We start from the raw sequence: 13,130 nt of genomic DNA, 5'->3' as shown, positions 1-13,130 counted from the left end.
AATTCAGTTATGAATTATGCACAATCCTACACTATATGCATCATTTACCAATCACAACATTTGTTTTATTTGTAGTAGTATTATTTTTTTCACAATATTTACTCTAAACTCACCAAAATAATAGATTTACTCACACTATTTACTCAGTAAGAATGATGATTTTCCACTTTTGCACTGTTCTGGAACTTGGTATTTCAGATTATCTGTTATCTGTTTGTGTGTGACTAGTTTTGAGGTTGCAAGCATCACTGATGTCTCCTCTCTTTTCCTCTCTGCAGAAGACTGCCTCCTGGAGAAATCCTACACAGACTGTGGCTACAGTCAAGGCAAAGATGACGACTTCGACTGGGAGCAGATCAACACCCAGCAGAAACCCTCCTCAGACCCCTGGGTGCCGTCAGGTCAGTCCGTCTACACCGCTCTGTACTGTTTTATATGCATGTCTCAGAGCACGGCTGATTCTGGATCAGGTGCTCTAGAGCTGGGTGTCATGATGAATGATCTGATTCATGCTGATGTGTTTCGCTGATGGATTTTAATGGAGTTTGAGGCTTCAGTTTCTGCAGGGTTGTGTCTCTTTGATTCATTGTTTGAGCATATGATCAGGGTCGCTGTCAGCGCAGCAGCTTTGATAAACGCTGTCGTGTCATTGGCTGGACAGACTTCTGCTACGGCACTTTAACAGATTTTAATGGGAAGGTGAAAATGCCACTTATCTGTTCTGCAGAGAATCCAGTGAGAGAGGCAGACTTAAGGGAAAAAAAACAGACTCTGGAAAACAAATTTATAAACAGGAGGGATTTATTCTAGCATCATGTTATTTTAGTATCATTAATGTACTATTGTACAGTTCTTGTTAATATTTCGAACTAGATTTTATTTCTGTATTTTCTGTTTTCACTTTAATTTTAGTTAAAGTTTTAGTAATTGTATGTTTTTTTTGTCATTTTTTTTTACCTTTTATTAATTTTAGTTGTATTTATTTTAGTACTTCAAATTAAAAATGAGAAATGTAGCTGAAATAAACATTCATGCATGCAGATATGTAAGAAAAATGTTATGTTTATATATTAAATATATGTATATATGATATAATGTATATAAATATAAAATATACAAGCAAATGTAAATATTTTCAAAATACATGCTGTATGTTTGTGTACATAGTAAATATACACAGTACACACACACATATATTATGTAAACAAAAACTTTAAAGTTGTTTAGACTCATGAACATCTCTGTTGTCTTGTGTTAGTTTCTCAACACATGGACACAGATTTATATATATATACTAACTTAGTAAACCTTAACACCCACTAGTTTGGACTCCAGATTTGTGAAAAGGAAGTTTACAAGTGGAAATATTTTCCCTGTTTATTGTGACATTGTTTATAGTAGAGTCTCTGTTGCTTGGGAACACTTTGCTTATTTTGACCTTCTAATACCTCTGTTTTAAAACAATGCTTTTCTATATGAGTGCATGTCACCATTAGTAAGTTAGAAGACAAAACAAAAGAGAAAACCATATTTCGAGTCTGTTTACAGTTGTTTAGACTCATGAGCATTACTGTTGTCTTGTGTTAGTTTCTCAACACATTTATATTCACTAAAGCCAAACAGTGTAACATTCAAAGAGGATTATAGATTCAGATGCAAGCTGGACGACAAGCTGGATCAGTTTTGTAAGTAATAATCGTTATTAAAACGGTGCGGTGTGTTTGTGCCGTCGCTGGCGCTCAGGAGGTTGTTTGTCACACCCTAATAAACGCTTCCATTAGAAGCAGCAGCCGTGGCGTTCGCTCTTAAATCTGATGCCTAACCACACAGATCCTCCACGCCCGAGACAGCAGGCACAGGATTAATTGCGAGGACGTGGCTAATTTCACTTTGCTGCGTAAGTACAGTGGAGAGAAGCAGACAGGAGCATTTGCTCTCGCAGCGCTGCTGATTTATGTGGACACACAGAAACTGAAAGAGTCCTGCATCACTGTAAAAAAACACTGACATATTTTCCACTTTACTAAACCTTTTGGGTCTCAAATACTAATGCAGTTTTCTTGAAACCACACAAAACCAATGCCAGACCCACACACTTCATCCCAGTGCTGTCCTGACTAGTCAAACAAAGTCTTCTGAATGAAGAAATGCATATTGCTGAAATCCCTATTTCCCAGCATGCATTACAGCACGAATCAATGATGGGGTAACTGTTATAGGATTATTGTATTGTTTTTGACTTCATTTAAAGATTTTTGTTGTTGTTCTATCATTATTGTTAGTTATTTGTTGAGTTGTGATGTGAAGAGCTCATCTTTGTTTGTCACTGTTCTTGAGATTTGTGTGTTGAGTATTGATTCCTACAGTATGTTCATTTATTTAAAACTATATCCCGGATTTCTTCGCTTTGTAGGATGATTGTAACTTTACAAACAATGATAGCATAGCTCACCTGACACATTGAGTGCACTATTAGACTATATATGTGACTATCAAAACTAAAGATCAACCGATAATCGGCACCGATATCTGATTGCTGGAATAATCGGTTATTGGCAAAAAACCATACCAATAGTTTTTCCAGGTCACCATCCATTGCTGGAGCAGCTGAGAAGGGTCCACTGTCATTATATGATTCAAAAGCAATTAATTAACTAGATGCTGCATTAGTAGGAAAAAAAAACAGCAGTATGTTTGCTGTCATAGCTGAGAGCAGAAAAACACTGTAAACGGTTAAAACAGTCGAGCCCAAAAGTTATGATTGTTACGATCTGTTTGCATTACTTTATGTCCAGCTGTTAAATTTTGTGCATTAATTAACCAGCGACGTTATGTATTTAAAGCTAGTGACATTAGAAGGCAAACCGATATGTTCATGCAGCCAACAAAAACATAAACAAATCAGAAACTCATCCGATTTGTTCTTTTTTTAATCATCACTTTTATGCATATTTTAGTGTTCTAAGATAAAAGCAAACAGAGAATACACATGTATTTTATTTCAATAATAAGGTCAATAAATGCTGTAGAAGTATTGTTCATTGTTAGCTTGTTAATTTCAACATTTATTAATACAATTTTACATTTTAAAGTTGCATTTGTTTACATTAGTTAATGCTTATTGGTTAATTAATAGGAATGAACATGGCATAAGCAATATATTAATATTAAATGTTAATATTTGTGTTTATATATTTCATTTACAAAGTACAGTACATTTTCATGGTTGTGTACATTTTTTAATAAATAATTGTAAATATACGTTTTCATTAAGTATCTTTTTTATATATAAAATATCGGTTGATTAATCGGTTATCGGCAAAAAATTAAATAAAATAAAATAGAAAAAAACTGTAAAATTAACTCTGTCGATCTCTAATCAAACAATTAATGTACTGTTACCAAATGCTAATATTGCATGAAACATTGAATTGCAAGCACTTCTCGTGTTTATTTGCTTCTTATGATCAATTGACATTAAAAGCATCTGCTAAATGTATAAATGTAAATGTAGTTGATTTAACAAATGTATCAGCTGAATGAGGCATTTTGCATTTAGCGAATGAAAAAATTAAATTGACAAAATGATTAAGTGTTTTTAGACAATAGTTGAGAGAACTTCTGAAGCAGTTTGCATGTAAATGTGACATCATTGAGTTGAGTTTGATTGGTGGAGCTGTACTGGTTCTTCTTCTGTGATCTCTGAAACCTCAGATGTGGGTGTTTTCTTCACTCCTGCGGCCCGCTGACCGACCGAAGTGGTTTTGGGTGGTAATCAATATGAGAAGCTCATATGAGCGTGACAGCCGGTCTGCAATAGTTCACCCTCCACACTCGATGACAGCTCTTATCTATTTAATTCTGTTTCACTTCCAGCGAGGTCAAGGCCGCCGGGATATATTGGTGTTTTTCATTTGGCTGGTGTCAGGCTGAACGCCCTGCTTCACACGCTTTCTCTGAGAATAGATGGAGCAGGTACGAGTCTGTCTCTGCTTTCTCATTAGCGTGCCGATAATGGCATTACCCTCCCGGCCACATTACAGATCCAGGTGCCGCTTGGAAAAGTGGAGCGCGAACACGAGGACAGAGAGCGTGCTTTCTGTGTCACTAAGAAAGGTCAAACTCATGACATCTGTCAAGACAAGCCCCAAAATCAAAAGGAAAAAGACAGAACATACATTTTTCGCAAAAGAGTAAATCATATGTTTTATTTGTTTGTTGTTAGTGCAGTTTACAGTGCAGTTGATGTATTTATAATAAATTTCATTCATTATAAATACATTATAAATGTATAAACATAATTACTTTTTTATGCTTATTTATTTGTCGTTTTATTTAAATAGTATCATTATTATTATAATACATAAAGGATTTAATTAAGATGTTAGTATTTTTGTGCAGGTTTTATTTATTTATTTATTTAAATGATTTATTTATTTGATTAATAATAACCAAAACTATTTCATTTATTTATATATAAATAAATAAAAATACATGCATTCATACATACATATTGTAAAACTGTAAGAACAAATATTTTATGTATGTATGTATTTATACATGTATTTATTATTGTAATTAAGCTCTAATTAATAACATTTAATTAATACATTTACAAACAAACAATATTTTATATACTAATTATTGATTTATTTATTATAAAGTAATAATGAGAGTAGTATTTTTGTACAGCTTGTAATGTTTTGTTTTCATTGATTGATTAATTAATATAATAAAAAATAGCATTCATTTATTCAATAATTAATAAAATTAGATATTTTCTTATGATGGTCGTATTTGTTGTACTGTCTGTAGTTTGAGTTATAAAACTTTATAAAAGTTAAAAAATGTATTAGTATTTTTTTTTTCCCGCTGTGATTAAGTGTAAATGACTCTCATAGTGAAATGTAATGACAATAGATAAAAATAATTACAAAACAATATTAAATATGTGCACATTTGGGTAATGTGTGAGTAATGTTTTGTCAAAATTTTGTTAAATGTGTGATTTTTTTGTTTTTATTTGTTATATTGTTTATTATCATCTTGTTCTGGTGTTGTGTGAAGTGTAATATGAGCCGGAGCCTGCGGTTGATCTGCGTTAGTGTCAGATAGAGGAGGTGTTTCTCTCTCACTGTGGGATGTAGCTGATGTAGTGAGTATCATGTGTCTCTATCAGAGAAAGTGTTCTGCTAACAGGTGTAATACACTTTATCCTCCGTCCCGATGAAAGATGCTAATAGCTCCATAAATCTGCAGCCTGTGCGGTTCATACGTGTGACATCACTCGCTCAAGGTAATTCATGACTTTACTGACTTCACATATCTGATGCTTTAAAACCGACAGGAAATCTGCTATAAAACATCCCCGAGACTGAAGCAGGTTTGTGTCCCAAAGTGATTTCTTTTATGTGTTGATTTATATGATGCTTTAAATCTGATATGAAATATCCCCGAGACTAATAAATAATAAATAAAAACTGTAATAATATTTTTTTAATGGGATTTTTATGTCTTATTTAATTTAATTAATTAATAAATTAGATAATTTAATTAAGAATGGAGGTATTTTTGTACTTTTCATAATTAAAATTATCTAATTTAATTAATACTTGTAATTTATTATAATTTTTTTTATTGACAATTACATTTTTTAGAAAGAAATACAAAATAAATTAATAGGTTTATAGATTATTAAATTAGATATTTACTTATAATGCATCAAATATCTGATGCAGCTTGATGCTTTAAGACAGACATTAAAACAGCCCCGAGACTGAAACAGGTTTGTGTCTCAAAAACTGTGACAGCTTGTAATTTTTTGGTTTATTTGATTAATTAATACAATTTAAGGTATTATAAATAAATGTAAAAAATACTTTAAGTATTTTCTATAACACATTTTATGTCTTATTTATTTATTTATAATTCAGTTAGATCATTTAAATTATTTTGAAGTATTTTTGTACAGCTTGTAATTTATTATAATAAAATTTTTTATTATTTACTTAATTATTATAATGTAATATTTTTTATAGAAACAAGTTTATTCATTTTTTGTTGTACTGCATGTAGTTTGTTGATTAATAAAATCAATAAAAGTGATTTTATTCATAAATAAATACAAAATAAATTAATAGGTTTATTTATTCTTAGATAATGAATTCAATTATATATTTACTTATAATTAGTGTTCGACCGATATATCGGCCGATATTTGTCATTTTTCAAATATCGACATTGGCCGATAAGTTTTTCTGTTTGGCCGACGTGTTCGAGACGGGACTTTTATTTTGACAGTGCTCACACTCTCTCTCTTGCTCATCATCGTCGTTAACAGTTCTTTGTAATATGGATAGAAGTCTATTATAACGATTGCTTTTATATTGTTAGTAATAGAAAGGCAAACATTATAATACTTTCTCGTTTGCCTTCTCATTACCCTGGCTTTATTTGAAAAATATGACTCCCAATGCACACAAACTTCCCAGAATACTGAGTGCCCTGTTGGTTACAGTGTTTACCTCTTTTTATATATTATAAATTTTATTTTATTTTATTTTATATTTATTTGTGAAAAATACTGTCATCTTAAGTATAAGTATGTTTCTTTTACACATTTATTTTTTAATCCACTGTCAAATGATTTCAAATTTCTTAAATATTAATAATAATAATTTAAAAAATAATATCGGCTTTATATCGGCTATTGGCCCCCTGCTTTCCAAGATATCGGCATCGCATCGGCTGTCAAAAAACACATATTGGTCGACCCCTACTTATAATGCCTCAAATATCTGATGCATTTAGACTTTTTAAAACCTTAAGACCAGTAATAAATCTTCTGTAAACATCACAGAGACAGAAGCAGAAGGTTTGGTTGTTAATACTTTAATAAATGACTGTGTGTGACGTTCATAGTTTGTCATTATTGGTTTGGTTCCTGAAGAGTGAAAAGCTTTCATAACACTGATCTGATGTACAGTATCTGGTGTTTTGCTCTTATGAAACATGATTTTCTAGTTTGATCGTCTTCAGCTGTGATGTGTGTAGTTCATGTTGTTCTGATGGTGTAAAGTATCTCAGAGCTGTGTGTTTGTTGGAGTTCGCAGGAATCTCAGTCCTAAAGTGTGCTCATGTGATTGAGCAAACCTCAATACTGGACTGAACTGGTCTTCAGACGTCTGATTGGTTCTTCGCTCACACTCCCACATTTATTATAAAAGCCCCATCATGTTCGACGGAGTTTGTGTTTCCTGAACACGTGTCGGAGGCAGTGTGTTGTGATTTCTTCTGGATCGTTCTGCTGATGTCTCCAGAGCTTCTTTGGGAAGAACGCTCTCTTTCACGTCAGTAACCACACAAGCAAACCTCTGCCACACTTTCCACCTCGCTGTGCTTTATTTGCGCTTATATTTCTGCTGTCTGATGCATTAAACCGGCCTGTAATGATCAGACTCACGTGTGCGGCTGTGAAGACAAACATGCTATTATGGTTAAACAGCACATGGAATTACTGTTATAGTTATATTCACTATTAAGAGCCACGATAACGCGGTTCCAAACTTTTGCCTGCTGCAGTTTTCTGTGAAAATAGTTAACCAAAATGGATTGCAACGCTGCATTTAAATGAATTATAGATTTTTTTTTGTCCAAATATACTTTAAATAAAAAATTAAATAAAATAAATATTTAAGCATAGTAATAATAATAATAATAATAATAATAATAATAATAATAACTATTAGTGCTATTATTATTTTGCTTAAATAGTATTATTAAATATATATTTATATAATTATTAATAAATTATTATTAATTATAATTATTAATAATATAATTAATTTATTATTATTATTATTATTATTAATAATATTATAAATTATTACATTTGTATAATATTATTATGTTTTTTAATTATTATGATGTTTTGGGGTTTTTTGGAAGAGGTTTTAAGTGTATATATTTTTTTTTTATTATTATTATTATTGTTATTATTATTATTATTATATAATTTTTTGTCTAATGTGTAATTATAATGTTATAATATTACATAGTATTATTATTTAATTCATTTGTATTAAAATAATTGATTTAATAATTTAAATTCTATTATAAAAATAACATTAATAATAATTTAATTAACTTAACTTAATTAAAAATTTGCTCATTTAATTATAAGTTATTATTATTATTATTTTTATTATTATTATTATAGTATGAAATTAATTTAATCAAATGAACTGAACAAGAATGAATTAAATAATAGTTGTAATAATAATAAAAATTATTAATATATTTTAATTAATTAATTTAAATGTAATTATTTAATTGTTATATAAATAATAATAGTAATAATAACAAGAATAATAAAACATCATCATTATTATTATTATTATTATGTTTAATGAGTTAAAAATGAATAAACCTTTGATGCTCAGCAGAGTTAATATATTCCCGTGGCTTCAGTAACAGGTTGTTGACATCAGTGCAGATCTATTAAGTCCAGCCGGAGAAGAACACTGTCACCGCAGGAAATAATGATGTTCTCTAGATTCATGTAGATGTGAGCGGGTCTATTCATCACACTCACGCCCCGATTGAGCCGGACGCTCGGTAAACGGCTGTTAATATGAGCCGAGCGCAATAACAGCGAACGCCCGCCGGGTCACGCGCTTATTAATATTTCAAATGCTCCACGTTATCAGGGCAAACACAGCTGCTCCCAAATAAATAAAGCATGTGATGCAGTTCATCAGTGAGAAGCGCGTCACGGATATATGATAACCATCCGCTAGCGTCCAGTTGTGTGCGTCTGTCCACTCTCTGATCCGGACGGGATTTCTGAGTGTGTCCAGTAATCCACAGAGAAACCCCACACACTTCCATCAGGAGTCTCCATTCTTTTAACAGAGAAAACAAACACATTATGGGTTCATTCCATAGGCCTAATGTTTTTTTTTTATTTAACTGTACAAACTGTATTTTCTATCCCCTACACCCAAACCTGCCCCTCACACTAAACTACAGGCATTGTTAGATTCTCAGAACACTTCATTCTGTGGGATTTATAAGCTTGTTTCCTCGTGAGGACCAAAATATGTCCTCACAAGGTCAAAATTTACTGCTATTACTGTACTTCTGGTCTTTATAATGTAGTAAATACCAGGTACACACACACACACACACACACACACACACACACACACTTCACTCTCTCTCTCTGTCTATCTCTCTCTCTCTCTCTCACACACACACACACACACACACACACACAACACACACACACACACACAACACACCACCACACACACACACACAAACTCACACAAAAACACACACACACACACACACACACACGCACTCTCACTCACTCACTCACTCTCTCTCTCTCTCTCTCTCTCTCTCTCTCTCTCTCTCACACACACACAGACACAAACACATTCACAGACACTCATACACACACACACACAAACACAGAGACAAAAACACTCACACAGACACAAACACATACATATACACACACACACACACACACTCTCTCTCACACACACACAGACACAAACACACACATACACACACACACACACACACACACACACAGACACAAACACACTCGCAAGCACACACACACTCACAAGCACACACACACACACACACACACACACACACACACACACACACACACACACACACACACACACACTCACAAACACACTATCCGAGTGTGAGTGTGTTTTTATTGTCAGCTTGTGTTCAGTGTAATGTCCTCGAGCGTCAGCTTTATGAAATATGTGAGTTAATGTGATCAAACAGGCTGAACTCTGAGGAATGCTGTTTATTCTCCGTCATTATTTGGATTATATTATTCCACCAATCCTGAGGCTCCGGCTCCAAACCCCCGATCATTCGCACCACATTAAAAAGCTGTCTGTGAGTGTGTTATCTGTCTGTCTGTCAGGAGACGCGAGGATTAGTGGCGTTTGATTACTGAAGCACCTATCAGTAATTAAACCCCTTGCGCCCGTGACCCCCGAGTGTCCTGATCATGTGTGCCCTAACACAGCATTCAATTCTGTTTAATTCACCTTTATTTGTATAGCACTTTTCATGATACGAATCGTTGCAAAGCGAATTTACAGAAAATTTTAGTTTCTGCATTATATAAGAGTTTTTACAGCACTTTTTTAAAACTGTGCATCTTTTTCAAAACTTTCTTAGTGTAAGCAGCTGAAAAAAAACAAACTGTAAAATAAAAAAATGAAAAAAAAACTTTTTTCATGTTTTATTAGGTACAGTGTGTGAAAACCTCCCTGCAGCTCAAAACTACACTCGTCTGATTAGACAAAAACAGTTTTACAGCCTGATTTCAGTGAGAACCATTTCTATTTCTGCAAATATTTTCTAGTATATAATTAAAATATTATATATTTATTTATTATTTATTGAAATGTTTTTTAACTTTTATGTAAATGTTTTAAATAATAATATATTAAATAAATGCATATAATTATTGTAAGTTTTAACTAAAAATGTAAATTAAATAAAATTAAAATAATAATTTAAATTAATAAAATTATTATTAATAATAATAAATTAAATTATATATTATAATGAAAATAGAAATGAGAAATGAGGTGTTCCTCCTCAATGGTTAGTAAAATAAATAAAATAATTAATAACAACAACGACAACAACAACAATAAAAATAACAATAATAAAAAACAATGACAACAACAACAACAACAATAATAATAATAATAATAATAAATGTAAGGCTGCTTTGAAATGATATGTATTGTATAAAGCTCTATAGAGCTAAATGTGATAAAATTTTTCTCTAAATTCTCTAAATATATTGATAAGATGAGGTATTTTTCCACACTGGTTAATATAATACAATATAATAAATAAATTAATTAATTAACATTTTTATAAATTAAAAAAAAATATTATTATTAATGTTTTTGGTTTAACTCTTTAAAGAATAGGACACTGATCTGAAGAGCCTGTAAACCTGTAGAGAAGCAGCTGAACACAGTGTAGAAAAACACACAGGATCAAATCAATCCCATCATTCCATCATAATCCCTGTATTTACAGGCCAATTGTGGTGGATTATATGAGAACGGATCGGATGGCGGTTTCAGACCTGCTTTATCTCTGCAGGACTTTAGGAAGACTATGGCTGAATTGAATTAGCCGGTGTTTGGCGCTTGTGGCTCGTGACGGCGGTGAAATCGCTCTCATTTCTGGCTCTGAGCGTCGCGCCGGAGCGAATGGAGCCCAGCGGCAGGCTGTTCAATTCCTGCGCTCGCTCGGCTCTGGAGAATTATGGCCGGCGGTAAAGCTCTCGACACGCGTGTAATGAAACTCCCGCGCCACTATTTCATCCCGCTTCACTGCCGTATTAATTAAATATCCATTTATGGCGCTGTATCAATTTATGGCTCGTATCTGCTCGAGCCAATCCCTACAAACAGGCCTCGGACTCACATTATGTCTTTTTGGTGCTCCGCTTGAGATGCTATTTGCTGGGATTGATTAGAACAGAATGAAGCTGAAGCGGTGCATGCTGGGATGCCCTGTGTTCCTGTTTGTGAGGTGATTTGTTGCAGGGTCACGTCTCTTTAAATCGTGGCCTGTCAGAGTCTCGTGTTCCTGCACTGACTTATAAAACACAAGCAAGTGCAGAATCAGCTGCTGCGCTTTCTACACGCACATAATCTGTAATAATTTGTGTTTGTGTATATATATATATATATAAATTTGTGTTTGTGTATATATATATATATATATATATATATTTTGTGTTTTGTTTTTTTTACATTATAAACTGTTATCTCTATCTCTTCACAAAATAATATTAATAATAATAGTTATTACTGAATTATATTACTGAAATATAAAAATATAAATCTAAAAAAATATATAAAATTATAATAAAGTATTTTATTTAAATGTTTAATTAACTATTTATATTATAAAGATGTATCTGTTATCTCACTACATTATTATTTTTATTATTATTAATTTAAAACTTAAATACTTTTTTTTTTATATAAAAGTTTTTATATGTGTGTATTATATAATTTTTATATATAAAATATATATATTTTTTTTTAATGTTTTTAGTTATTTATAATCTATATTATAAAGAGTTGCTTGGCTTCTGTTTAAAACTCATTATAGGCATATCTTTGAATTCCAGTTTGTTTTAATTCCTTGAATTCATCTTTCTGCATCCTGTTTGCATCTCAATTCCAATATTTCAGCAATTCTTAATAATACTGAAATATTCAATGTTGTGCAACGCCCACTTTTTCACGATCCAATCGTGTCCTGAAGAATATCATCAAGCCCCGCCCTACATTTTTCCTCCAAGTGTTGTTTTGACATCTGTGTGAAGGTGTTAGATGTCTCCAGGCAATTATTTCTAATCACTCTGAAGAGTGCGATTGTTTCAGTGATAACAGAGGCTTTTATGAGCTGCTGCTAACGAGCCGCCGTTAGCGCCGCGTCTGGACGCCACCCGTTAGAGTTCAGCACTAATAAGGCTGTGATGGATCGCTAAAAGATACAGACTCTGAAAAACACCTCATTATTGAACAAATCAAAGAACAAGCGGCTCAACGTCTCTTTCTTCATCCGCACCTGAGCATCTCCGAGTGTCCGAAAGCGTCTGGAAATCATCCGTTTAGTGCCGGAGAGAGCAGACACAAATCAGATCAGCGGGAAAAGCTGAGATTTCCTCTGCTGAAGGTTAAAATAAGGCAGAACTTTGAAGAGAAGAAGCGTGTGGTCCAGAGGTCAGAGGTCGCTTTCTGACCCTTTTAGGGAATTACTTCTGAATGCAAGCCTTTCTATATTCACTTTAACACAGTCTGTAGCTGAAGACCATCATGAGCAGCTTTTAAATGATTTTGAAAGAGTCTCTTCTGCTCACCAAGGCTTCATTTATTTGATCAAAAATACAGTAAAAATTTGTAATATTTTTATAATGTAAAACAGCTGTTTTCTCTGTGAATCTCTGTTAAAGTGTAATTTATTTCTGTGATGCGCAGCTGTATTTTCAGCATCATTACTCCAGTCTTCAGTGTTAATATACTGATTTGCTGATCGAGAAACAT

At 32.6% G+C, this 13,130-nt stretch overlaps 1 protein-coding gene across 1 annotated transcript in view; it reads left to right on the top strand.

The window, feature by feature from the left end:
* The window catches only part of LOC109047815 (receptor-type tyrosine-protein phosphatase mu-like), a 230,700-nt gene that overhangs the window by 44,565 nt on the left and 173,005 nt on the right, over nt 1–13,130 (top strand). Inside the window, exon 2 of the mRNA XM_042752238.1 lies at nt 279–401. Coding sequence (XP_042608172.1) covers nt 279–401 — 123 coding nt within the window. The remainder of the gene's footprint in view (nt 1–278; nt 402–13,130) is intronic.

This window comes from Cyprinus carpio, chromosome B24 (assembly GCF_018340385.1).
Source record: "Cyprinus carpio isolate SPL01 chromosome B24, ASM1834038v1, whole genome shotgun sequence".
NCBI classification, from domain to species: domain Eukaryota; kingdom Metazoa; phylum Chordata; class Actinopteri; order Cypriniformes; family Cyprinidae; genus Cyprinus; species Cyprinus carpio.
Note: the sequence above shows the minus strand (reverse complement) of the source record. Positions and strands in the feature narration are given on the sequence as shown.